This window comes from Hippocampus comes, unplaced genomic scaffold (assembly GCF_001891065.2).
Source record: "Hippocampus comes isolate QL1 unplaced genomic scaffold, H_comes_QL1_v1.1 scaffold234, whole genome shotgun sequence".
Lineage (NCBI taxonomy): Eukaryota > Metazoa > Chordata > Actinopteri > Syngnathiformes > Syngnathidae > Hippocampus > Hippocampus comes.
In genome coordinates, this window is record NW_017805479.1 from 589,061 (window position 1) to 616,748 (window position 27,688).

Here is a 27,688-nt window from a genome sequence, read left to right on the forward strand (position 1 = left end):
TGTCTGACTGCTGTAGGGTGTGTGTGTGTGTGTGTGTGTGTGTGTGTGTGTGTGTGTGTGTGTGTGTGTGTGTGTGTGTGTGTCTTTCTTCCTTTTAATCACACTTAAATGTTTCAGATCATTTCGCCATTTTTTTAATAGCTCACCAAAACAACCGAAGTGATTCTGAAATGCAGTATAATCATTCAGCATAAACCTACCGGCTTCACCTTGAACCTAATCTTGGCATTCGTAACTGTAATCAAGTGTTTGCAATGAATGCTGATTTAGTCTTCAGCATGGCTGTGCAGGAATTTTTGTTCACTCTTGTGTGCTGAATTGATTTAACTCACATATTCGTGAGTTTTTTTAGCATGATCTGCCCATTTAAGGTCATGTAACATTTCAGTGGGATGTAAGTCCAAACTTTGACTTGCCCACTCATAAAATCCCCCCCGAGACATTCAGAGGTAGACTTATGTTTCGGGCCCCCTGTCCAATGCAAACCCCAAGAGGGAACCCCCATTCAACTTCCGGTTCAACGTACTGAAGTTGTTCTGGTTTAAGTGTATAGTACGGTAAGTATAGTAGTAAATCGTAGAAGGTAGCTTGTGGACACAGAAGGAAAGGAACCAAACATAATTTTTACTTGCAACATGTTTATCACATTATGGACAGCATGCGACACGATTCGACGGAATTGTGTATCATTGACATTCTGCCAATTTATTGGAAAGAACAGTTTTTGAAATGCACGCATTTAGGAGTATAAAGGGATCTTAATTACATGGGTGAGTTGGCATGCCATGAAGAGGAAGCTGTTATTAACTGTTATTTTGACCAAATTATGTGAAAATGACCCATATATTTCCCTTTTGCAGACATCCTCTGTTCCCTTTGTTGGCTCTGCTGTTTGAGAAGTGTGAGCTGTCCACTCTTAGTTCTGAGTGTATCACGTCGGCAAGCTTTGATGTGGACATTGAGAATTTTGTCCGCTCTCAGGAGAAGGACGGAAAGCCCTTTTTCAGTGAAGATCCAGAACTTGACAACTTGGTGAGCTTATATCCTCCGACCAACAATGATATGCCAGCTCCACATTGTCTCTTTGGCAAACGTTTCTATATTTTAGTCCGGCAGGTTGAAATCAAATGTACTTGTGGTACGAGATCATTCCATAAAGATGTGGCTTCGAGACATCCGTTTTTAAACATAGATAGGTGCTTAACTTGCATCTTTGCATACATTGAAGCCTTGAATAAGCATTACCCTTCTGTCTTTATCGTATTTATTTTACCTTGTGTTATTTTCACAAGGCTTGGGATTTACTAGCTAACCTGGGTTCTTGGGGATTGTATTTTGTGCAATGTCATGTGGAAATATGGGAATATTTCAGTGATAATTCCAAAATGAATGATTGTTCAACAGTGAGAAGTGATCACTTTGGTATTTATAAGAACAAAATGAATGACCGTTTCAACTTTGGCCACCTTGTTTCTGACCGTGTATGTTTGTTTTTGACTTTAAAAACGTATTTGCATTTTTTACATGTACGTTGCTGCTTGACTGTGTGTCCACAAATCCAAGACGCTTTCCTAAAATGTGATCTTTTTATTTATTTATTTATTTTTTTTGCAGATGGTAAAAGCCATCCAGGTGCTGCGAATCCACCTGTTGGAGTTGGAGAAGGTGAGTGACCTGTGCAAGGACTTCTGCAGCCGTTACATTGCTTGCCTCAAGACTAAAATGAACAGTGAGACCCTACTGAGTGGAGAGCCTGGTAGTCCTTACTCACCTGTTCAAAGCCAGGCCCCAAGTTTCTCACCAGCCAAATCCCAGGTCAGCGATCACCATCAAGTCACCCTCATAATGTCAGTTTGAGGTTATCGTGAACAATCAATCCAAGGCCCTTTTGTTATCAGGTCCCCTGTTCCATCTCAGGGAGTCCTCAGGGTCAAATTGTGGTGCCGGCTTCAGCCCTGCAACAAGGAAATGTCACCGTCACGGCAGTAAATCCCACCCAGGTGGTTGCAGGTATGTCATCATGGCATACTACCACACCGACAGGTAACTGTCCTGTTACTGCATTATTACAGCGAAAGAGCAGCTCATGTCGAAAATGGCACTCTGACAAAGCTGCCTACCTCCAGCAACTCCAATATAACCATTGTGCATTCCTCCCAGGTGGCACAGTGTATCAGCCTGTAACAGTCGTCACTCACCAAGGACAAGTAGTAACACAGGCCATCTCACCAGGGACTCTACGTGTCCAAAACAATCAGGTTTGTCGTTTCTCTTTCTTTGATGCTTCTGACGTTGGCGTTAGCTCAAAAGACTAACACAAAAGTTCATTCCATCCATTCTCCGAACCGCTTTGCCTCCTTCGGGTTGTTGGCATGCTGGGGGCCGATCCCAGCTGTCTTCAGGCAGTAGGCGGGTACAGCTTGTAGTGGTCATTCATTTTACTGAAAAGAAAAATAGCACTGTTTGAAAAAAGTGAATAAACCTAACAGTAACCATCATAATTCCTACACAAATACATTGAGAACACTGAAAATTGTGTGTATAATTTATGTGTGTGCACCCCCCACACCCCTTTCCAGAGAGAGAGAGAGATATCAGGGGTCGAAATAAGCGGTAATGGGAGCTGTTCTCATATTCACATGATTGTCAATTACTGATTGACTGCACAAGCAGAAATCACTATCGTAAGTGCTCACAGAGGAGAGTACTCTAATAATATATCTGGACACATGGGTCAGCTGCTCAAAGGGGAGAGGCAATTTTTTTCGACATGTTTTTTGTTGTCTTGGACTTGACTCAGACTCCTTGGCAAGAATGTTGAACATAATGAAGTTTCTCAAATTTTGCAGTTCTATTTTTCTGTCTTAACGTTAACTCTTGATCTCATATGGACTCGGACTCGGACCTTGTGAACTCGAACTTGACTTGGACTCTTTGTCACTCTGACTTGAGTGGGACTTGACTTGGACCTTTGTAACCCGAATTTGTGACTTGGATTGGATAAAGTTGGACTTGACTACAGCCTTGCACTCACTGGGTTCCATCCACTTGAATGAGAAGTTTCTTGCCGCCAGAGTAGTGTCGCCGCTTCCTTTGCCGGACAGGCTGTTGCTCCTGCCTCAGGGTTGGCGCAGAGTTAAGATGACGAGCCATTGATTCGAAGGGGCAGCCATTAAGCCCTCTATTCAGAATGAATGAGTGCTGGGGGTGAGCTTTGAGTACCTTTCGCAAAATCACTTTTGCATGACTTCATCTATGTTGCATATAGAAGTTGTAAATATGGTTTCCCGGTTCAATATTGATGGAAAACACAAAATATGTGGACGGTATACATTGTATTTTTGACTTGACAGCGGCCGGTTGTGTCTCGCTGGCTTAAACCTGGAAATAGAATTTCTCCTTCTGTGCATTTGATGGGCTGTACATTGCCACATCATGCAAAGGCAATTCATAATTTAATATTCTAAATGAGCATTAAATTTAATGATAAAAATATTGAACAACTAATTGTGTGTTGGTCCACCTCAGAACTTGCTGTATCATGTCGGGGATTTTTTTGTACTGAAACTCTTTGTGGGTTTTTAGCATAAAATAGCAAATACAGTCACGATAGCCATGACATTTACACTTAGTGAAACGCAATACATTTCAACATGCACGATGCTTGATAAAAATCTAATTTTGTGTAATTGCCTAAGTAAGCAAATAGCATCAATCTGGGTTAATAGCCCATAAAATGAAGGATTCCATTGTTTGATACATTAAAATACACTTAATAATCCAACCTGTAGCGTCAATTTGAGTCACGCACAGTGACTGAAGTTGCCCAGCCAACCGACTGTCAGTTGAGGCTAACTTTACTTGCAATATACATCACCAAACACCGCATATAAATAACATAGCAAGGATTCTTAATCAGCATCTATACTTATCTGCAAATGTGGAAGCTGCTCATTTCACTCATGATATCATGTTTTGCTGTATAAAGTGAACACATTCCCTTCTTTTTTTCTTTCCGGCAGACTGGGCACATTAAGTGCATTGCTGCCGTCCATTGGTCAGATGACTAGCACGCATAGCAAGCCAAAACTAACACCTGTTCAGTTTTTGGATACAGCCCAGTGTTTCTTAAAAAAAAAACTGCAAAGCCACCCTTCTCCTCTGCCTTAGTGAACCATTTGGCCCCCAACATCATTCCAAATGACATGCCCCCTAAACCTAACCCAGCCATTACCTCAATCGATGCTGCATATGATGGACATTGCAGCATCACATCTGCTCCTCTGACTTCCTTACACCACAAACCTCACAACAGCCATCACAATGTTTTCATCATAAGTAGAGCCCACCAGCCAGTCCACAGTGAGCCAAAGCCCTGTCAATTTTGTATCCTCTTGCCTTGTGAAACATGGAGTAACAGTACACTCCGCTAGTGGATTAATGTGTTAAAGATTCCTCCCTCTCCTTTCAGTATTCCACGTTTATTGCCATTATTCACTTAGAAAGTATTTCTTCCCTAATTTTGGCATGAGATTCCATGCTCCCCAAGGACACTTAGATCTGTACTCCTGAATGGTTTGTTCTCGATTTGGTAATCTCATCTGCTATTTCATTGCCCATGACACCCACATTTGTTGGCATCCATTCATCCATTTTCTCCCGCTTATCCGAAGTCGGGTCGCGGGGCCAAAAGCTGTAGCAGAGAAGCCCAGACTTCCCTCTCCCCAACCACTTCTTTCAGCTCTTCCTGCGTGATCCCAAGGTGTTCCGAGGCTAACCGGGAGACAAACTCTCCAGCGTTTCCTGGGTCGTCCCCGGGCCTCCTGGCGGTAGGATATGCCCGGAACACCTCGCCAGGGAGCCGTCCAGGAGGCATCTTAACAAATGCCCAAGCCACCTCTCGACATGGAGGAAAGCGGCTCACCTCTGAGCCCCTCCCGGATGACCGAGCTTCTTAGCTTATCTTAAGGGAGAGCCCGGACACCCTGCGGAAAAAACTCATTTCGGCCTCTTGTGTCCAGCATCTCATTCTTTCGGTCATGACCCATAGCTCGTAACCATAGGTGAGGAGGGTTGGAACGTAGGTCGACCGGTAAATTGAGAGCTTCGCCTTTTGGCTCAGCTCCTTCTTCCCCACGAAAGACCGATACAAAGTTCGCATCACAGCAGACGCCGTAGTGACCCGTCTGTCAATCTCCCCCTCCCTCCCGCCCTCACTCGTGAACAAGACCCCAAGATACTTAAACTCCACCACGTGGGGTAAGATCTCATCCCCGACCCACAATAAGCCCATTCCGTAACCGATCATCTCCAACCTGAAAATCAACATTCAATCACGAGATCAGGTTGAGCCCTACCGCCACCTCTTCCCAATGCCACCAGCGATGACAATGAATCAGTGCAAATTAAAGAAATTTTAACCCCCACTTCTTTTACCCACCACAGTGACCAATGAATCCCAATCAATTCGACCATGAAGACAGCAATGCCATCAGGAAGCTGTCGACCCTGTCTAAACTCTAACTGAGGAACTTAAATACCAAAACTCACTTGACAGCTCGTCGGATCCCTTGACCCATCATTGTAAATTATGCAGCATCGACCCTTTCATTCCTAAGGTGCGTATTTACATAAATCCCTTTTGTAACCATGTCGTACCGCTTCATATACTGAAACATCTATGTCAGGGTCAGATTATAACCCAGGTTGAATGGCAGGCCAAATCACAGGACCCACAATGTCTCTACCCTGTAAACAGGGATGGACAATTTGATTTTTAACAGACTGTTTGAAAAAAAAAACTCTCTCTATCTGTTCCTTTTCTATATAGCCAGCTATCATCAAATACTGATGCGAAGAGAAGTGATCCTCCAAATCCTTTTCACTTGATAATATAATTAAAGGCCAGTTTCGTAATACAAAATACAAAGGACTTTCTCCGGTTTCCACGAGTAGAGCAGAGACTGAGGTAGTGCTCACTGCATCCACACATATTCTAAGTGTCCTTGCCTGAACCACATCACGTTTAGCCAAAGCGGTCTTGGCTGCGCAGCCATGGACCACAAATCCATTGTCAAACACCGATCGAACTATAGCTCTATTTACTGTTAACATTTCATCCCTCCCTACATCCCAAGTAGAACCAGTTAGGTAAATCCTTATGTTTATAGCTGTATTACTTTGTTCACTATTGTCTGAATATGTTCATCTGTGTAAGTTTTTGTTGTTTTTTTTTTTTTTTTTTAATCCAGCCATATTCCGAGAAATTACAGTATATACACGCACCCCTTCAACTCGCTCACCATGTAGTATCAGACGATGATGTACAGGTAATGAGCTGGTAGGCAATGAGTATGCCCACACCTGCTCTGCGCCGCTCACTGTGGGCAACTTCAGAGTGGAAAAGAGTCCAACCCCTCTGTGTGTGGAGGCAAGTCCGACTCTGTCAAGTTGGAACATCTCTGCCTTGCACATCAGCACAGGCTCTTTCCCTGCAAGAGAGGTGACATTCCATGTCCCTAGGCTAGCTTTTGTTGGCCCCTCCTACAGGTGGTGACCCCATGGGAAGGGAGACCCACGTTTACTTCTTCGGGCTGAGCCCAGCCAGGCCCCATGGGTGTAGGCCCGGCCACCAGGCGCTCGCCAGCGAGCCCCACCTCCAGGCTTGGCTCCAGAGTGGGGGCCCTGGTGACCCGCGTCCAGGCAAGGGAAACGGAGGTCCATGTATTATACTTATCATAAGTGACTTTCGTGACTTACCTAGCTGACAGTTTGAGCTTTCGTCTGAGCTGTGACTGCTTCCTTGTGACCGGGCCCGGCAGGAAAGCGTCAAAATAAGGCTCCGTGACCCGGTCAAGGCTGCGAACCATCGCTTTGACAGTGTTGAAGAGATGTGTCCCCATTGATGGTGTCATCTTCGTGGAGGGACGAGCGGGCTTACATGATTCCACACACCCAACTTTGACAGTGTTAGAGATGTGTCCCCGTTGATGGTGTCATCTTCGTAGAGGGACGAGCGGGCTTACATGATTCCACACACCCAGGACACATTGCTTCAATGGCGGGAATTGGTTGGAGCGCAGTTTAACGAATCAAAAAACGAAAACCAAAAAAGTTATCATGAACACAACACTAAGAAACAGTATGTGAGACAGTAAACAGTGTGACGAAACACAACAAAGGAAGGTGCTGGGTGCAGCTCAGTCAGCTCACGGGATAAATCCAGTTGTGCTCTCATTGGTCGATGTTGCACCGGGAACCAATCATGCGACTTGGATGAGTGCCTGTGACCTGTCCAGTCCAGTACAAGCATGCACAAAGCCTCGGAGTCTGAGCCTCATCTCTTTGTCCAAAATGCAGGGAAACCTCTCTCGCACATCAACATGAAACATCTCTTACCGCAATATGGATGCCGATATGGCTGTATTTTTTTCTTTTTTCTTTTTTGATTACCGTACTTTCCGCACTATAAGGCGCACCTAAAAGCATTCAATGTTCTCAAAAGCCGACAGTGCGCCTTATAATCAATCCAATGCGCCTGCCTTTATGTATGACTCAATATTCCTGATTTCTTGGACATAGTATTTTAAAGGTACTGTAAAGCGCTTTGTTACAGCTGCAGCGGTTGTGAAAGTGCTATACAAATAAAGTTATTGTATTCCTTTGGTGTAGCTCCATCTAGTGGATGCCTAACACAACTGCAGCCACTAACGTGGCTTCTATTTTATGCGCCTTCTAATGCGGTGCGCCCAATATATGAAAACGGTTTTAAAATAGGCCATTCACTAAAGATTCGCCTTATACTCCGAATCGCTTTCTCTTGCGGAAAATACGCAATTTAATTTTTTTAATGAATAGAGTATTTTAGGAAAACTGAAGCCACAAAACTTGAAGCGAGAAGTGGCGAGAGGTTACTGTATTTTAATAAAGGTTTGACCCCTTTCCCTGCGACTGACTGGCAACAAATTCAACCTTATACTCCGAATCGCTTTCTCTTGCGGAATTTTATTATTATTTATTTTTTTTAATGAATAGAGTAGTTTAGGAAAACTGAAGCCACAAAACTTGAAGCGAGAAGTGGCGAGAGGTTACTGTATTTTAATAAAGGTTTGACCCCTTTCCCTGCGACTGACTGGCAACAAATTCAGGGTATAGTCCGCTTTTTGCCCAAAGTCAGCTGGGATTGGCTCCAGCACCCTGATGAGCAGTGTTGAAAATGGATGGATGGATGACACCCCTTTACTGGGTCATTAATGCCATGATAAATCCACAGGGCCCGTGTACTAAAAATTTGAAATGATATGCTCGCGCTTGGGACACAAATCTACTGATGTATATCTAACTCGAGTTGTATATGTTCTTACGTCGCCAAAGTGAGGGTGGGAGGGGCAACAGTTACCATGAAAGTCAGGGGGACGTCCCCCGTGCCATCTGCATCCATGAGTACAGAGAAGGTCAGCATTATGTGAATTTTTTGCTCTTCACGGGGTGGCCTGGTCCCTATCATCCACAAATTTCGGTGGTCCACTGTATAAATAATCTACGAGTGAACAGCTCACTTAAAAAACTGAAAAAATGATGCTCACTGTAGGCACTTTTTTAAAATTGTTGAGTTAGATAGTGATGCTACGGTAATGTAATTTTAATGACTGTAATTTGGTTTGCTTTTTTTTTTTTAAATCTAATTATACATCACAGCAAGCAGCCTCTTATTGAAACAATATCATTTGATTCTGTTTTTTAAAAAAATACACTGACATACGGGTCATGATTGAGGTGAGCGTGTTGACATTGCCATCGACAACCATTCCAAGTTTGTTGCATGGCCCGTTTGGTAAATGAATTGCCCCGGGTGGAAGTTGGAAATTTTAAGAGGCTTTAAGAAAATTCTTATGATGCAGCAATTAGGTTGTTTTTATCGAGTATGTTTAACATGACCAATTTACAATGGTATCGTTGTTCTTGGCTAACCTATTCTCCATTTTGCTCAGCTCCAGCTGCGGTTTCATCAGGACTTAAACCTCTTCAATCATGACGACAGCTCGACAAAAAACAAACGCGGTGTTCTACCCAAGCATGCCACAAATGTCATGCGCTCATGGCTTTTTCAGCACATTGGAGTGAGTTTTGTGCACGTCGGGTCATTTGTCAACCTTGAAATACAAAACCAACAAAATGTCTTCCTCCCTTCCTCTGTAGCACCCTTACCCAACGGAGGATGAAAAGAAACAGATAGCCAGCCAGACAAATTTGACACTTCTACAGGTCAACAACTGGTGAGTGAAGTTTCCCCCAATAGCCCACAAAAGCCCTTCTTTTCTCTCCCTATTGTTTGAATTATCTCATGTATTTAAACATAAGATGTGTGAGTTATATTAACTTGACTGGCTTGCTGTTATTAATGTATGTTTGCATGTGTTTCTTGGGAGATACGAGCAATGTGGCCTCATTACAGCATAGTTTCATAACTCAAGTCTACTCAATACCTGTGGGAAGAGAATCACACTTGGGGGAGAAAAACACAGAATCTATATGCTGCCTTGTGTTTGCAGGTTTATAAATGCTCGAAGGCGGATTCTGCAACCCATGTTGGATGCCAGCTCCTCTGAGACGCCTAAAACTAAAAAGAAGACTCCTCAAAACAGGCCACTGCAGCGCTTCTGGCCTGACTCCATTGCCTCAGGGGGTGGCACACCACAGCAAGTTACAATGCCAGATGGTATGAATAAAATCTTACAAAATGGCCAAAATGGCGTTTTACATTCTCACAGATTTTGTCTTATTTACATTTTATTTAATTTATGAAAACTGTTTTGGCCACAGCAGAAGTGCCCAACCCCTTTTAACCGAAGACCTACTTTTCAAGCCAACCAACCTTTGCGATCGACCATTACCGCACGCACACTCGCGCGCACACACACGCATGCCATGATGAGCGGCAGCCATAACGGCACCTAACATGAATAAAACAGAAAAATCAAGTCGAGTTTATGAAAAGGAAATCACTGCCTACCTTAGTGGGGGGACCTAACGCGGAGGCATGGGACACACTTTTGCAGCATGTTAAGCGAAGGAACATCACTACCGTAGTTCACATGTACCCTTTTAAAATGTGTCTCCTGGCGCTCCATATTCCCATTTTTTTGCCAGTGCTATCGTTAAATTGCAGATGACACAAACGGAATAAGAACAATTTTTAAAATGAAAGAAAGAAAAAAACATACCGCAAGATGTCACAAGCTGCTGAGCACTAACAACTTCCAGTGATGGAGTTCATGCGCCACCGTCGGTTAAACATTACCTGCTTTTTTATTTTATTTTTGAATACTTTTACTGATAGGATGGTTAGGATGCAGTGTACACAAACACAAAAATATATAATATTCCTCACAGACACACCAATCTCTTCCCCGACAACCCTCGCGATTGACTTGGGACCAGTCGATCGCGACCACCGGTCGATCGCAACTGGTTGGGCAACCCTGATTTACAGTATATGACAACTGCGTTTTGGAAGCAATGAGTCTGATACCTCTACTCCCGCAAAATGTACATTAACTGCGACCAGAGGAGACCCCTAAATTAAATTCACAATCCAAATGCTTGTCATTTTGATTATCACAGCGACTCAAAAATAATCGCACAACACCGCTGAGTTTGTGCTCTTTAACTTCTCCCCAAAGAGTACATTTACGAAATTGACTGAAACTATGAATGCACTGCGTTCTAACTAAAGACTTCCCCGAAGGAAGACGCACATCACCAGCGTCGGACGAAATCCTTGTATCTCTAAAAGCATCGCTTTTTAGGAGACCCCAAAAACATATATGTTCACCCATTAACATTGCGTCATCAAATAAAGAAAGAAAGCCATTCTCAACACTTCAGTATAGTTTTGTCAAAACAATTATTAAATGAACCCAATTGGGACATAGAAGGTTTCAGCCCGACGCCAGCCGCATGTACAGGTACAGCGACAGATCTGACGTGCACGGCGCAACCTAAATATTTTTTTAGGTCATCGTGAATAAGTTTGATCATCTCTGAGTGTGATTTTATTTCCCCATTTTTACCAAGTTTTTATTGGGGTAAACATTGCCGCAGATTTCTACTCGGACATTCAAGTTCCTTGACTGTTTTTTAGGTACAATGGTGACGATGAACATGGAGGGTCTCCACAGCCTGACATCGGATGGTGCGACACTGGCGGTACAGCAGGTGATGCTCGGCGGCCATAGTGAAGATGAATGTGGGGACAGTGGAGAGGATGACGACGACGCGGATATGGCTGGGCTGGGCCTTGACAACAGTGAATCACTCCAGTAGATAATGCGCACAAACATCATACACTACAGTACATGTCCACGCAAAATGTCAAATGAGTCTGCAAAAGCGAGCGGGTTTTTGGATGGCCATCGTACAAACGGACACACACATTTGGGTTTATCCAGAGCACAAAACAGGATTTGTGGGAATTATCCCAATCTTCCTAAAATCCACCTTTTGCCGTGCGTGTTTTTCAGAAACTGTTTTTACTTATTTAGTTGCTGTAGGCGATTGCACTTTGTATATTTAAGTGAGAAAAGAAATGGAATTCATCCGAGGAAAGTGTTAAACACCAGAAGCGAGTTTGTTATGCTATGTTCATAAATATTGACAAACATCATGTCTTTCTTCACCCCTGTTGAATTGTAAGTTTGGATGACAACACTTTAAAGTTCTATTGTTAGGGTTTGTCTCTTTTTGCATGCTTGTGTTTTGAGTAGATATGTGCAAGACTGACTCCACAGCTCTCACATGGACCTCTGCAAAAGAGCAAAGCTCTTGGGAGTTTCAAAATAAAAGGCAGATGCTTATTTTTATATCCATACACATAATATGAAAATAGTGTTTTTTTTTGTTTGTTTGTTTGTTTGTTTTTGTTCCGTTTGTAACAAATGTTGATGTACAGATTCATAAAAGCAGCAACCTTGTTTTCCAGGGTTCTTTGTGAAGTTTTCTTAAAAAACTGAAAAAAAAAGAATTAAATTGGTTTTAAACTTAAAATCGAGTTCTGTGTTCTTTTATTACTACCGAAAAGAGCAAAAGTCTGACTGATTGGTTAAAAAATAAATAAATAAATAAATTGGACTGCATTTAAAGAAAGCTGTTGGAACAGGCTTTGAGTTCGTGTATAATTTTTATTATTTTACACAAATTTCAATGTTTTACTCAGGTAAATATTTGTTATAAGCTTTGTAAAAAAAAATAAAATAAAAAATTGAAAGTAGAAGCAGAATATGATTAATCGCAATTACAGAAAATGGTGCAATTAACCCTTTCAGGGACAGCGGTTACTACAGTGGACATTTTATGTTGTCAGGTTACAGATTATTGGTGCATGAAAGGGTCAATTAGTTACAATTTTTTGGTCCCTAGACAGCATGGATGATGGATAGATTTTTTTATTTTTGAATGAGAGAGTATTGTTAATGTGCGGGAATATCTGAGATGTCCTCAGGATGGGGATGGGTAGTTTGCAAACGTAACGTCTCTTTTCATGCCTGTTTTTCTTTTTATAAAGCATGATGTTTTGTCATGTCTGGTTTGACTGAGAGCTTTCCATTTTGGAATAAAAAATCTCAACTCTTAATTTCTGCCTTATCAAACTGGCTCGCAGTCTCAATCGAAAAGGTGATTCAGTTGATAGTTGCTGCGTTTGGAGCCTCTTCCCTCTGGAAAAAAAACCCAAGACGACAATATTAAAAGTCCCTGTAAAGTGAAAATGAATAGTTCTTGTAAAACATCACTGATAAGAGTTTTGAAAGGTTAAAACAAATCGGCAGGTGTATAAAATGAGGCTTATGCATCTTAGTTAAACAAGACCGCATGAGCATTTCAAAACATTGGAATAAGTCATTGTGAATACATATACTTGTTCTTAAATATTTTGATCACATTAGACTTACTAAATCTGAAAACATGAGTCTTAGGCCTAACATTTCTGTCAAATGTTCCTCCCACATTCCCAAAACATGCGTGGCAGGTTAATGGAACACCCGAAATTGTCCCTCGATGTGAGTGTGAGCGCGGATGGTTTTTCATCTATGCGTGCCCTGTGATTGGCTGGCAGCCAGTTCAGTCAGACGTTAACATCTGCTTCAAATTGGTGATAAAAATGAATTGATTTGATGAATTATCCAGAGAACAAATATAACATAATTTGACTACTAAGGAATAAAACTCCAGTCAGACATATGCAAATATTGAAAATTTATTTTTAAATTGTGGGAGGGAAGTCTGGCATCCCTGGTATTAAAAGCTGTCCCTGAGACCCGACGTCAGATAAATGGAAGAAAATGGATGGCTGTTTTTGCCATACAGTCTTTGCACATCGTTGTATGTCCTTGTTGCTCATGAATACCTTCTGATTGAGGCGGTGAGTCGCACAAAGTCTTAATCTCTGGTTTGATTCGTTTCACGCACTGACCTCCATGTGTTGCCGGATCCAGTGAAGTGAATGTGTGATCCTGGTATACACGCCTGGCTTGTTCCTTATCGCACAGCCAATGCCCCAGCTCGTCGTCCCAACCAGCTTCCATCGAGATGAGTCCTCACAAGCGAGAGGACCCCCACTATCCCCCTGCAGAAATGAATTCGAATGAAAATGAAATGTGCACATCCTGGCTCACAACAACTTTTGGCTGGGTCTGTACATACACTTGTTGGGATCATCACATCATGGGAAAACAGTACAGTGGTGTTATATAATACACTGAAACAAGATCACAAGATGAATTATCACCTGACAGGAGTCTATTCCTCCTCCCAAGTATCCTGCACAGATCATCCATGGTGAGATGAAGCCCTGGTAAACCTGAGGCTGGTTGCAGGTCTTTGTGGAGAGGAGGGGGACCATGGCAGAACGCAAAACCACACTCGTCTCCCCTTGAAAAGGCACGGCACATTGAAAACTATTTCTTTGTACAGTCATGAATTATTTGTAGCCGTGCAATCCGATTTGTGGGGCTCACCCTTGTCCTCCGTTGCTCCCCAACCAGAGATCCAGCACATGGTACCCTCCTCAAATTCTTCCCCATAATTCGGCAGGCAGATGGGCTCCACAAATCCTAAATAAAATGGCATAGGACATTTCAGATGCAGTGGAAATGAAAAGTCTACACGCGGCTGTTCAAATTCTTGTTTATGTAATATAAAAAAAGAAAAAAACGAGGTAAAATGGCATAGGACATTTCAGATGCAGTGGATATGAAAAGTCTACACGCGGCTGTTCAAATTCTATCTTGTTTATGTAATATAAAAAAAGAAAAAAACGAGATCAAGATGAACCATTTCAAAACTTTATTTCCACAATTATGACTTACAGTATAAACTGGGTAACTCGACTAAATTTAAAAGGAAATCTTATCTAAAGGGGAAGTAAAAACACCATAGATAATGCGGTTGCACAAGTGCACACACGCTCTTATAACCGATATGTTTTACATTTGTCATGGTGTTCCTTTTGGAGATAAGCAGTCATGTTTGGGACAAACCTACCGTTTGGAAATATAGGTGACAGGAAACGCCGTCATTTAAGCTTGGCTCTACTCAGATTTCCCATGAAGATGTGTGAATGACATACTTAAATCATTGACCCAAAAAAATGTGCAGCTGCGCACCTTTTCGGACTCAAGCACACGGTACAATATGCCCCTAAGTGCATAAACTAACATCATACCATTGAAAATAAGGGGCTTGCTGAGTTTCACAAGTGCAATATCATAATCCAGTCCTTTAGGGTGATAGCGAGCGTGATGTATGATCTGCTCAACTGCAAGAGATTGGGCACCATGGACTGGTTGCTCTACCTCTCCCGCATGGACTACCCACAAGGAAGGGTCTGCAAATCTGATAACAGAAAGGACAATTAATGAGCTCTGCCACATCAAATATCCAGAATAAGAATGAATGGAATGCTAAAATATTAACATTGTCAATGCTGGCATATGTAAAATGTAACAGACCATAACAAGTGCTGATTGTGAGCCAATATACAGTACACGACATAAACGTATAAACACACCATGACAGGTTATCATGTCCCAAGACACAATTATTTAATTGTAAAATTACAACATACTGTAACGTTGAAGTGTTGCCTTCAGGGAAAAGTTGAATAAATATGGCCAAAACAGATCAATGTATGAATGACTTACCCAAAAACACAATGCGCTGCTGTGAGGATCCAATGTGATGTTATGATAGAGCCTCCACAGAGGTGTTCACTGCTGAAATGAAGGCTGACCTGCCAAGGAAACTGGCCTGGCCGAGAGATGTTTCCTCCAACAATACGAGTCAAGTACTTGGGTCTGAAGCCACATTCTATGAACAGAATAGTGCACGTCAGCCTTATCTTCTCTGTGAACCGTGTAGTCCAGTGTGACTTGGTGGATTTTGTTTTTAGTTTGAACTAAATGTCCAAAACTGACTTGCTACCCAGGTGCAGGCTGTAGGTGCAACAATCACAGCAGGATGTCCATGCGCAAACTGTGTTCCCAGCTGTGAGACTTACTAAGACACCGAACGTAAGCAACCGTTTCTGTCACTTTTGAATATAATTCATTTGGAGAATTCCGTAAGATTGCAGTATAGTATGGTATTTTCAACTTTGAAGAAGCCTGATCATGATCCTAATCATTTGAATCAGGTGTGTTGGAGGTGGGAAACATGTAAAACAGGCTGGGTAGGGGCTCTCAAGGATTTAGCAATCTGGTTGAAAACCAGTTGGGACCGCCATCCATTACCCAAGCCACTTATCCTCAAGAGGGTCGCAGGTGCACTGGAGCCTATCCCAGCCACGTTCAGGTAGTAGGCGGGGGGACACCCTGAACTGGTTGCCAGCCAATCATAGGGAACATAGAGAAACAACCATTCACATTCACAATCACACCTAGCAGTTGGGACCTCCAATAATACATTTTAAAACATTCATTCAATATTTTTGGTCACAAATCCTCAGAGATGTCAACACACATGAGGTCAACACACCACAAAATGGAACGATGGCCAATGAAGACGTGACCTGAAGCTTGTGCTTGTGCATAACAGATGAGCCACAGGTTGTGTTGAGTGTTTCCAATTATTTACCACAAAAAAATCACAAGGATAAACATTTGTAACCACAACCATGTTGAATCTAACAGTTAAACCTTGACACTATGGCAGACATGTGGTTTGGCGGAGGAGACTCAAACGTGTCAGTCAAAAGATCGTATGTGTGGTATGCAGTGTTGGCCTTCTTGTGTACACCACACACTGTTAGAGCAGTTTTTTTCCTCATGATGAGTGAAGTCCCTCACGTAAAAATAAATAATGTTTTTTTTTTTTTTTAAAAGACATTTAAGATTGCTATGTGTGTACATAACCACACTTAAGTGTCTCACCCAGACATTTCAGCGTTGTCACCTTTCCTGAACTGCAGTGGGCTTTACTGTAGTGACCAAAGACAAGCAAGTCAGACACGTACAGAATAAAAATCAGACAGCAGGACATTGACATAACAGTTTAAATGTTAAAAATACTAAAATAAACAATGTAAGTAAGAAAAGCATTGACAGTTAGTATTATTTCTCTCTCTCTCTCTCTCTCTCTCTCTCTCTCTCTCTCTCTCTCTCTCTCTCTCTCTCTCTCTCTCTCTCTCTCTATATATATATATATATATATATATTTTTCACACACACACACACACACACACACACACTGATATTTTTTAGTCCCCATCGGATTGTTTCCCTGTTAGTGTTCTGATGTCATCTATTGGTGTTTATAGGCAGGAACCAATTGTAACCTAAAAGGGTTCTGCCCGACACTAATTGACACGTGCCTTCACCAACACACACTCAAACAGACAACTATTTTGTGAGCTCTGCACAGCCATTATGAAATGAAGATACAGCAATACCAAAAAGCATAGTTCACTACTGACTAAAAGAAGGAAGAAGGAGACAAGCAAGACTTCGAAGGATATTCAGCTCCTTGTAGACGTGAGCTCACGAGCTTTGTGTGCCTTTTTGTTGAATCAATTGGCTTCAAAACTTTTGTCTTTCATTTATTGTTTTGTAATGGCATTTGTATTTATATGTTTCATGTCCGTGTTTGTGACCAGTTCTGCATTGCTTTGCTCTCTATAAATAAAGCTGTATTTTATTGTATTGCATTGTGTTACCTTTAGCGTAGCAGCATCGAGTGGATACATAGCGCAACCGCAGCCACTATTGTAGCCTCTATTCTATGCACCTTATAATGCAGTGCGCACTATATATGAAAACAGTTTTAAAATAGGCCATACATTGAAGGTGCACCTTATAATCTGAAGCACCTTATAGTGCAGAAAATACGGTATATCAATTGACCGATCTATCGATCGATAGATGTATTAGAAATTAGCTGCTAGTTTGTAATTTATTGTTATGCGCACACACACACACACACACACACACACACACACACACACACACACACACACACACACACACACACACACACACACACACACATTTATATTGCATTATTAAACTACAACTATATTCTGTACCTGTAGCTTGTGGTGTTTTGTAGCTTAATGATTTGTGATTGGTTCAGATTGATTGACACAAGATTGGACTGAAGGTCCTGCTCAATGGAGGTCAGGGAGATGAAGAATGACTCGACGTAACTGCCAAAGAGACGAAAACAGGAACAGTTAATATAGGTAATTGGAATGTTGAAAATTGTTTATACATTGTGCACGATAGTTTTCAGAAAAATATGAATGAGAGTGGGTGAATTGTTGACTGTGTCACTAAAAGGACAACAATATAAATGTTTACATTTCGACTCAAGACTAATTTCTGTTCTTTTACATCTAGTTGAATTACATGTTGACCTGCTCAACTGCCGCTTCTTCTACCGACTTGGAGAGGGCGCTAAGTGACGATGACTAAATTGGATGTCACTGTACAGAATGTGCACCGACTGACAAGGACGAGATCTGAGATGGAACGCCTCACTGCTGGTATGGAGATTTACGCATTGATCAACCGGGCTGGGTTTTGCGGAGAACCCACCCTTTCCTTAAGGTGTCTTTCCACAGCCTTTTATCTTAATACATGGAAACTCACACTATTCTACCGAGCATTGTGTAGAACAGCATTATGTGTTAAATGTTGCCCACTCGACCGACTTTGGACATCCCTGGTCTACAGTATGTGTGCCCTGCCGTTGGCTGGCACCCACTTCAGGGTGTACCCCACCCACTACTAAAAGACATCTGGGATAAGCTCCAGCATGCCCACGACCCTCATGAGGATAAAGCACATAAACAAACAACCATTCGTGGCCACAATCACGCATCGGGACAATTTGGAGCATTCAATCAACCTGCCATGCATGTTTTTGGAATGTGGGAGTAAACCGGAGTACCCGGAGAAAACCCATACAGGCACAGGGAGAACATGCAAACTCCGCACAGGAAGACCAGGGCTGAAATCGAACCAAAATCGAACCCCTGACCTCTGCACTGTGAAGCAGACTTGCTAACTAATCGAACATCATGCTGTGAGAGAGAGAGAGAGAGAGAGAGAGAGAGAGAGAGAGAGAGAGAGAGAGAGAGAGAGAGAGAGAGAGAGAGAGAGAGAGAGAGAGAGAGAGATTGAACAGAAGCCATGCATCACAGCAAAGCACACACAAGGTGTCATTTTAAGTGAAAGAGACACCTGGTATATCCCAACTGCTTGCAGGCTGAGAGTCCCAGCCAGTTATTCCAGTCATCTGAGCAGACTGTCCTCCACACACCGCCTTTCTGAACTTGAAGGACTGAACTCCGCCCACTGAGACGCACTGACATAGAAACAGTTCATAGTTTATTTGCAAATTATGATTCAAAATAATGTATAGTTACTTTATGGGGTGGGTGGTATTGGCTGACATTGCTTTGCTGTCATCTGGAATGGTCAAGATGTATTAAATGTTGCTTGCACCTGTGCCTTCCAAAAATAAACTTTACCCTGGCTTTACCTTGGTTTCCACATGAGTTTTTGCACTTATATAGATTAGGCCTGGTCGACTAGTTAGCGCGTCGATCTCACAGTGCAGAAGTGCAGGGTTCTATTCCAGCTCCGGCCTTCCTGTGTGGAGTTTGCATGTTCTCCCCGTGTTTATCCTGAGCAGTTTATCGCAAGTTTTACACCTAATGTTATGCAGAAAGCGCGCATACATCTAAATCCAATTGCCATGCACTCTTGATGACTACAAACAAACAAAACATGACTTTAAACAGAACCTGCCAATGAGCTGTGTAATCTGGTTGAGTGAATGAACTTGGAATTTAGCACCTGCTGTTAAGGATCTGAATGTGAGTTCAATAAACCAATAGTCACACGCCCACCAACAGTGCACACAATCAATTCGAGCGTAATTTTGCAAGTTAGGCGCAATATATCTTAGTCGCGCTGTGCGGTGGTGGGATTAAGGGCCCAGTAAAAAAAAAAAAAAAAAAATGAAATCACTTCAGGCCCAATCATTTGCCCCAAAACTTCAGTCCCTGTCAGTCCTAGGACCTTTGAAGCGCCCCTTGTGGTTTGCTGTGCGTCTCACCACAGCCAAGCTCATCCTCTCCATTGTCACAGTGCACCTCTCCATCACACTGCGCTGAGCTTCTGATGCATTGAGAGGAAAAGCCACAGCGAAACCTCCCAACACAGCTCAGACCCACTATAGAGACACAGAGGGAAAATAAAAACAGAGCAGATTTTTTTTTCTCCAATTCATTGAAGACAATATACGGTAATCCTTTGTGATAAAATGAAATCTATTTTCAAATTGTGCGAACTTGCAGTGCAGCCCGTGACAGTTCATTGGGCTCTGCCCAGCTCAATGGAAGAAGAGAGTGAAGCGTTTTGTGCTCATTCCAGCAGCGCTGGCCTTTATCGGACTGCTAAAGGGATCGTCTATTCAAATTGTGACTTTTCACTTTTAATATGAATTCTATATGAATAATTTTACGTTATATTTCCTTTTTTATTCATTCGGTTGAAAAGTTTGGGCTTTAACATCAGTTCTTCTATTGACCTCTGACCCCTAGGTGATGGGACATGACCTCCGGGTGACCCCCTAATGTCATCATGGAGGTCATCAACCAAATTTTGACATAAGCGGCAATACACCCCCTCCCCCTTATTGGCAAGAAGAATTGTTAAAACTGGGATTTTTTTTTTTTTATGTTAAAACCATTTGAAAATGATAAAAGAGGTTAAGAAGTACAATGTGTCAGACAAGTTTCTCACCTCCAAGGCCAATACCAAGAGCTAGAGTGAACACCGTTATGACACAGGCTGCAATTATCAACACCATGCGATGGGCCAGTAGTCTTTTCTTCCAGCCTTTCACCAAATCATCCTCTGTAAAAAGAGTATAGATTCAGAGTACAGACTTTGACTGTACTGTAATAAGTAATCATCATCTCTCTCTCATTAGCAGGAGCAGGAAATGGTGCAATTGACAGAATCCAATCAAGCATGCTCTAATCTTTGCTGGTGTCACCTCCTGATTGGGGATTATCGAGGATATTTCAATTAGTTATTGTCTTCTGTCAGCATTTTTTTAATCAATCTTTAATTATTCAGGGCCAGAACACAGGGGCATCATTCTTAACAGAGAGAATGACGGCAATGTTGTCCAGCTCTTAGGAGTAAATTCTAAGACATTCTCTGACCAGTTGAGAGACAGTCTCTCGAGTGCAAACCACCGGAGATTCTTCCAGGAGGAATCCTAACCAGTCGTCTGGGTCCTCTTGATGCAAAGGAGCAGCGACCCCTAGATTTTATGAACTATCCAAGTTTGGAGGTGTTGTTTCTCATTCCAGCCACTTCACACTCAGATTTGTGTCAAAGTTACAACTAAAAGCTAACAACATCTGCAAAAGCAGAGAGCGTGAGGCCACCAAAGCAAACCACCTCAGTGTCCTAGCTGCCTCTATAAATTTTGTTCAAACACAAACATCGGTATCGAAGTGCCTGACTCAGTGCCCATTAAATGTAAAGGGACCAAACAGCCCAGGGTACTCTATACACCCTGTCAAACGCCTTCTTCAAATCCCACTAAGCACAAATTGACTGGTTGAGTGGACTTTCAAGGACACGGCTGAGGCTGTAAAACATGCCCCCAATCAAGCATGCTCTAATCTTTGCTGGTGTCACCTCCTGATTGGGGATTATCGAGGATATTTCAATGAGATATTGTATTCTGTCAGCATTTTTTTTTAATCAATCTCTAATTATTCAGGGTCAGAACACAGGGGTATCATTCTAAGCAGAGAGAATGACGGCAACATTGTCCAGCTCTTCAGAGTAAATTCTGAGTCATTCTCTGACCAGTTGAGAGACAGTCTCTCTAGTGCAAACCACCGGAGATTCTTCGAGGAGGAATCCTAACCAGTCATCTGGGTCCTCTTGATGCAAAGGAGCAGCGACCCCTAGATTTTATGAACTCTACAAGTTTGGAGGTGTTGTTTCTCATTCCAGCCACTTCACACTCAGATCTGTGTCAAAGTTACAACTAAAAGCTAACAACATCTGCAAAAGCAGAGAGCGTGAGGCCACCAAAGCAAACCACCTCAGTGTCCTAGCTGCCTCTATAAATTTTGTTCAAACACAAACATCGGTATCGAAGTGCCTGACTCAGTGCCCATTAAATGTAAAGGGACCAAACAGCCCAGGGTACTCTATACACCCTGTCAAACGCCTTCTTCAAATCCCACTAAGCACAAATTGACTGGTTGAGTGGACTTTCAAGGACACGGCTGAGGCTGTAAAACATGCCCACTGTTCCACAAATAAAGCCACAGCCAAAATAAAAACACGGTGGTCCTCGGAAGCTGAGCTTGGACTGTACTTTCCTCCACAGGACCCTGAAAAGAATTTACTGGGGAATGATTATTCCATCCATCCATCCATTATCTGAACCGCTTCATCTTCACGAGGGTTGGGGCATGCCGGAGCCGATCCTAGCTGACTTCGGGCAGTAGGCAGCACACATCATTCGATAACACGTAAGGAACTTTAGAGTAACCAATTGACCTCGGGTGGAATTCTGGAGGAAACCAGAGAAATCCCTCACAGGTATGGGGAAAACATGCAACATGGCGGAATCGAATCCTGCACCTCTGCGCTGTGAGGTGAATGTTCGAACCAGTCGAGAACTGTGCTGCCCTTGATTATTCCCTGGCACTGTCCGGATGTAAATGAGATGCTGCGGAGTCATAACAAGACAAACCAAAAACATTCAGTGCCTTGAGAAACTCCACCTAGATGTTATTCAACTCCTGGAACATGGCACGCCACAGAGGAGCGTTAAATCCCATTAAACTCATTCAATCCCAGCCATTTTCACTGGAGCAACCCCCTCAATCCCAGCGTTTTACTGGATTTTGATTGATCTTGCCAGGCCCACAGAATATTTGGTTTTAATGCTATATAAACATGGAGCCTACCAAAATAAAGTTTAGACTCTCTTCTTTCAGCAGAAAAAAGAATTGTTTCTGTCTTTTTCCATTCTTCAGCAATCGGCATTACAAAATGGCTAAGTTTCATGAAAATGGCGATTCCTGGGCAAAAAAAAGAAAAAGAGCTTTTTGTAAAAGCATGCATTTCAAGCATAATTTCAACTTTGACACGACTGTACTATTTTTGCTTTTGTGAAAGCTCTAACATCTAAATAATGCATTTCTTCCACAAAACAACATAAACACCGCCACAAAAAGGACGTTTGATAGCAAAAGAACAATTTATTTGCAGATAAAACCAATGAACTGTTGAATTCAACTATGAACAGAAGTGAGAGTTCAGTGAGCGTGTGCACGTGTAAACGTGGATGTGTGTGCATGTATTGACGTGTGTGCGTGCGCGTGTGTGTGTGTGCGTTTGTGAGTGTGTGGGTCCCCTCCACTAAACTTTGTTGAAACTTATTTTTACCAAAAAACATTCGTCAAGGGTTAACTGTTTTGACTTTTCCATCGCTACTACCTACTAGTGATGTGTCGTTCGCGAACGAGCCGGCTCTTAGAGCCGGCTCTTTGAAGTGAACGACATGAGCCGGCTCCTAAGAGGGAGCCGCTTTAATGGGAGCCGACTTTTTTTTTTCCTCCTGTTTTTTCCCCCTTTCGGTTAAAGCCGCACGTGATTGGTCAAGATCCGTGGTAGAAGAGGGAGGAGAGGGTTACACACGCACGCACACGCACGCACACGCAGACACAGACACACGCGCGCGCTTCAGTGAAGAGAACGGGGAGGAGTCAGAGAAACAGCAGCACACTGTGAGCAGCACACGAACAGGAGAGACAGGGAGACGAGAGAGAGCTCGATAGCGCTACAGTACAGAGAAAAAACTACACGGTGGAAAGTGGAAAGGTGAGAAAATGGATAGGCAACGCAATGGAATTTGGACTGATTTCAACTGAATTGATAGTTCAAAGGCAGCGTGTAGACTGTGCAAGGTTAAAATGTCCAATATCAAATTTTAATTTATAATTTGTTGTGTGGTAATCAAAGCTTACTTATGTTGTTTTACTGTAAATATTTAAACACTTATAAATATGCACAATCAGAGATTGGAACTTTTTGTTGACCTTGTTTTGAGATGGGTCTTTGTTTTTGTACTTTGTAATTTATTTTTTTGTAGCACTCCATGTTGTACGCCATGTTGAGTATGTTCAGAAGAATATAAAGCCATATAAATAATAAATATTTGATATACTGTATATTTTTTACATTCGTAATTCATTTTACACATAATTTTACATTATTTTTGGGAGTAAACTAATTTAAGCAACAAAAAAACTGAGGAGCCATTTGGGAGCCGAAAGAGCCGGCTCTTTTTAGTGAGCCGAGCCAAAAGAACCGGCTCTCTAAAAAGAGCCGGAATTCCCATCACTACTACCTACCACTATCTGCTCTCCATTCGCAATTTTCCTCCAACACCACACCCCCTACTTCCGCTTCTGCAGCATAACCCTGCCGGATCTTTTACAACACTGCCACCTACTGGTCACTTTTTTACATGATTTACAATGCAAACGTCTGATTCTCATTCACAGACTGCATCAGACCCTCCTCCTCACTTTGACGCAAAAAAAAAAAAAGACTAAGACGTACAAGTACATACTTGGTAGGCGGGGCCTAATTCTACAAGACGGACTTACCATTCATAAATGGCTGAACCTTGGTGACGGGCATGGTTGGACTTGATGATGTTTGAGGGTCTGCAGGATTTCTGAAGTTGTCAGAATGCGAATTTATGTTTAAGCTGACATTTAGTGTGTTTGGGGTCTCAACAGTGGGGAGGTCTTCCTCTGTCACTGAAACCACTTCGATCTTGGAGGCAGTTTGTTGTTCCCCTGCTTCAGCTTTAAATTCCTAAAAGGAATTGTTAAAACAATGGTAGAAATAAATATGGGACAATTTTTTTTTTTAAATACCGTATATGACGTACCAACAAAGCATTTGTCATGCGAAAGACAACGTGTAATACTGTAATTGATGTGCCGTGTGCTCACTGGCATGCAGATCCCTTGGTTTATGTTTTAATGCAACATTGTGGTTACACACACACACACACACACACACACACACACACACACACACACACACACACACAAACTGATATCTACGTGGGTTTCTGGTTATTTTTAATAAGAAATAATATTGACATGAAGGACTTTTTACAATATTCTGACTTCAAATGTGCTAACACAGATAGAGAACAATAGCTGTCAAAATTTGATTGATGGGTGGGAGGAGGTGTGTGTGTGTGTGTAGGTCCACGATTTATGGCTTTATGACTTCCAACTGGAGGTCAGAAGGGAACGCGGATGTCAGGTTGATTGTTCAAGGTGTCAAAAGATTTATCACTTGAAGAAAAACTATATTTGTGGTGGTTGTCTATTATACACCCCGTAGACTTTTTTTTTGCAACATTAGTTGTATCAATACCAAATGAGCTGAAAGACACAAAAAAGTATTTTTAAAAACAATTTTAAACGTAAACGGTGTACATTCACCGCATATATGACCAGCCTTGAAGCAACTTTTTTTGAAGTAGGTCATGCACTCCCTGTGCTCTATGCTGTCATTTACCGTCCTCCTCAATGCAATAAGGACTTTTTGAATGACTTTTAAAATCTTCTTACCAAAATCTGGCTCAAGTATGATCATATCCTCCTTATGGGGGATTTAAATATTCAGTTCGCTGTTCTGAAAAAAACACTGGCAAAGGACTTTTTAAGCCTTGATTAATTTTGCGCAATATGTCACTACCCCGATGCATGAACAAGGACATACTTTAGATCTAGTTTTTGCTTATGGTCTACCGATGTCAAACTTGAAAGTCTTGGACCATGTGATCACCGATCACATATGTCGTCTTTTCTTGTGCTGCTGTTAAATCTGCTACTCCGGAGTGCGGCCACTAGATTTTTAACCTTCTCACTGCTGGATGCCTTTGATGAGCTTTGCGTTCCCTCTTCAAACACTGTTGAACTCACTTGGTTCCACTCATCCTGCCGTGCTATACCGGATTCGGTGGCTCCACTAAAAACTGTGAAGTCAAAAGCTAGACCTGAGCCTTGGTTAATGACAGAACTCGTGCAGTTCAGCAGGTGTGCTGCAAAGCGGAACATAAGGGGGAAAAAAACAAGCTGAAGGTCTTTATCAAATCTGGAAAAACTGCTGGCACAACTACCAGATCACAGTTGAAGATGACAAACGTGAACATTTATCAAACCTAATTCAGGATAACCATCACAACCTTTGTGCACTTTTTAAAACTATTGATTCTCTACTTAAACCCTGTTAAGGAATTTATTCCTTACTGTGATTTTATTTAGCCCCACTCTGGTGTTGGTTCTGTTCCAACACGAAAACAAAGAATGTAGAATGTTGTTGAAGGTATTTACTGCTCACTGTGATTACAATCACCTTCAGTGCCCCTCGACCCCCACCACTTTTAGGGCCCCCTCCAGAGGACATGTTTGACATCAAAAGAGTAACTGTTATCTCAAGCATCTGTGTTCCTGCCATCACATCAAAGCTCAGCCCGAAGACAATGGTGGGTAGTGGTGGTCTGGTCTCACCTCACCACTCCCAACTTTTTCCAGCCACACTGGGTCAGATGACATGTTCATTTCTTTGTTTCCGGGATTTGCATGGAGGTGTAACTGCCCGCCTCTCATGATCATATTGTCTCGATATTCTCATGACTGCATTTTTTTCTACTCTTCCTGACGAGATCTGAAACTCTCAGAAGCCCGAATCGATTCGTGTGTTGTGATAAACTGAGAAAATAGCGACATGGTGTTGGGTTTTCTTCCACCTTATAGAGAAATAAAAGAACCTGTGTCCACGGAGGGCCATAAGGAAATGGACAGGTCCCCTCCTCTACAACCCCCTTAGCCTATTTCCTCAGATTCCTAACCTGAAATGTGCAATAGATTTCTGCTGTTTTTCAACTGATTAGATTTCTTCAGCTAGGACTCTTGTTTAAAATATCGCATTTAACCCCTCTGTCCATGCCCCATGTTCAAGAACTATGTTTTTTCATCTCCAGAATATCACTAAGATGCATTCCATCTGCTAGCGACGCAGAGATCATAATTAATGCGTTAGCGTTGCCTTGACCTTTGCAACATTTTGCTTTCTGGTCTTCCTGTGTCTAACAACAAAAGCCTTCAAAGTGCTACAGCAAGACTCCTGACGAGGACAAGAAATATTACCCGGATACTGCACAACTTGTATTGGCTCCCTCTCCACTTGAGATGCGATTTCAAGGTTTTGTTACTTTCTCATAAATTATTACATAGCTAGACAGCTTCCTATCTCGCTGACTTAGTAGTAACTTACATTTCTTCCCAAAACCTTCGCTCACAATATACTGGTCTTTTGGTGATCACACGAGGCAAAAAGTAGTCGGCAGGTTCTAAAGCATTCTCTATTTGGGCTGCAGTGCTCTGAAATGCCCTACCCGCGAAAATACCTCAGGAGAAATGTTTAAATCTCGAGTAAGGCTCATTTGTATACTCTTGCATTTACAGTAATTAAACTACATGTAGGCCTGTTTTATTAGTGCTTCTTCTTTTCGGCTTCGCTCTCCTTCCCTGCTTGAAGATGGGTCTCGACCTACAGGGGACTCCGTCAAGTTAGTGAGGGTGAGGCTCCTTCTAGTGCTTATTTACCGGTACCTCGATGTGGAAGACGACAATGCCAGACAGTTAAAACTATGTGTAATGCAACAAAACTACAAACAATTGCCACAAAAATTCATCTGAATGTGGCATGTTGGCCGTAACAATATTGCTGAGCAGAAATGGGCGTTTTGGGAGTACTGTCGTTCGTAATTTACTGATTTCCCCAAAACACATTTATAAAATTGAAAATACAAGCTAACATAATTTTACTGATCAAAAAAAAATACATGAGAGTTTTTGAGTGAAAAATGGGCCCTCCTGACGAGACCTTTCCTTTAACTTCACCTGTCAACATGCCTTACACTGCATTCTGGTTTCATTTCACTTGCTTTTGCGAAGGAACTTTCACTGCGGTGTGGCGTTGAGGCAGATGATGTTCGTGCACGGGGAGCCTCTTTTGATGGCTGCTTCTTACTTTTGCACGGATAAAAGTGT

The 27,688-nt window shown here is 42.2% G+C and overlaps 2 protein-coding genes and 1 long non-coding RNA gene across 7 annotated transcripts in view; 1 reads left to right on the forward strand and 2 right to left on the reverse strand.

The window, feature by feature from the left end:
• Window positions 1-12,045, forward strand: part of pknox1.1 (pbx/knotted 1 homeobox 1.1) — a 19,633-nt gene extending 7,588 nt beyond the window's left edge. For 3 of the 5 annotated variants that reach the window (XM_019875677.1, XM_019875678.1, XM_019875676.1), the window contains 8 exons: window positions 861-1,032; window positions 1,615-1,815; window positions 1,899-2,043; window positions 2,161-2,258; window positions 8,991-9,119; window positions 9,199-9,275; window positions 9,552-9,718; window positions 11,144-12,045. In XM_019875677.1, coding sequence (XP_019731236.1) covers window positions 861-1,032; window positions 1,615-1,815; window positions 1,899-2,043; window positions 2,161-2,258; window positions 8,991-9,119; window positions 9,199-9,275; window positions 9,552-9,718; window positions 11,144-11,325 — 1,171 coding nt within the window. In that variant the 3' untranslated portion in view covers window positions 11,326-12,045. The remainder of the gene's footprint in view (window positions 1-860; window positions 1,033-1,614; window positions 1,816-1,898; window positions 2,044-2,160; window positions 2,259-8,990; window positions 9,120-9,198; window positions 9,276-9,551; window positions 9,719-11,143) is intronic. The other 2 variants (XM_019875680.1, XM_019875679.1) reach the window with 1 other exon arrangement.
• Window positions 1,877-3,064, reverse strand: LOC109519264 (uncharacterized). Its single transcript, XR_002168912.1, has 3 exons — window positions 2,970-3,064; window positions 2,230-2,932; window positions 1,877-1,955 (listed from the first exon to the last, which is right to left on the reverse strand). It is a non-coding gene; the product is annotated as an uncharacterized LOC109519264 (long non-coding RNA).
• Window positions 12,046-12,446: 401 nt separating the features above from the next.
• tmprss3a (transmembrane serine protease 3a) lies at window positions 12,447-24,423 on the reverse strand. Its single transcript, XM_019875646.1, has 12 exons — window positions 24,215-24,423; window positions 20,304-20,417; window positions 19,615-19,731; window positions 18,735-18,858; window positions 17,576-17,695; window positions 16,425-16,471; window positions 15,198-15,363; window positions 14,720-14,889; window positions 14,013-14,108; window positions 13,784-13,926; window positions 13,469-13,621; window positions 12,447-12,713 (listed from the first exon to the last, which is right to left on the reverse strand). The coding sequence occupies exons 1-12, from the start codon at window positions 24,246-24,248 to the stop codon at window positions 12,678-12,680; spliced, it is 1,320 nt and encodes a 439-aa protein (XP_019731205.1). The 5' UTR covers window positions 24,249-24,423; the 3' UTR covers window positions 12,447-12,677.
• Window positions 24,424-27,688: the final 3,265 nt, after the last annotated feature.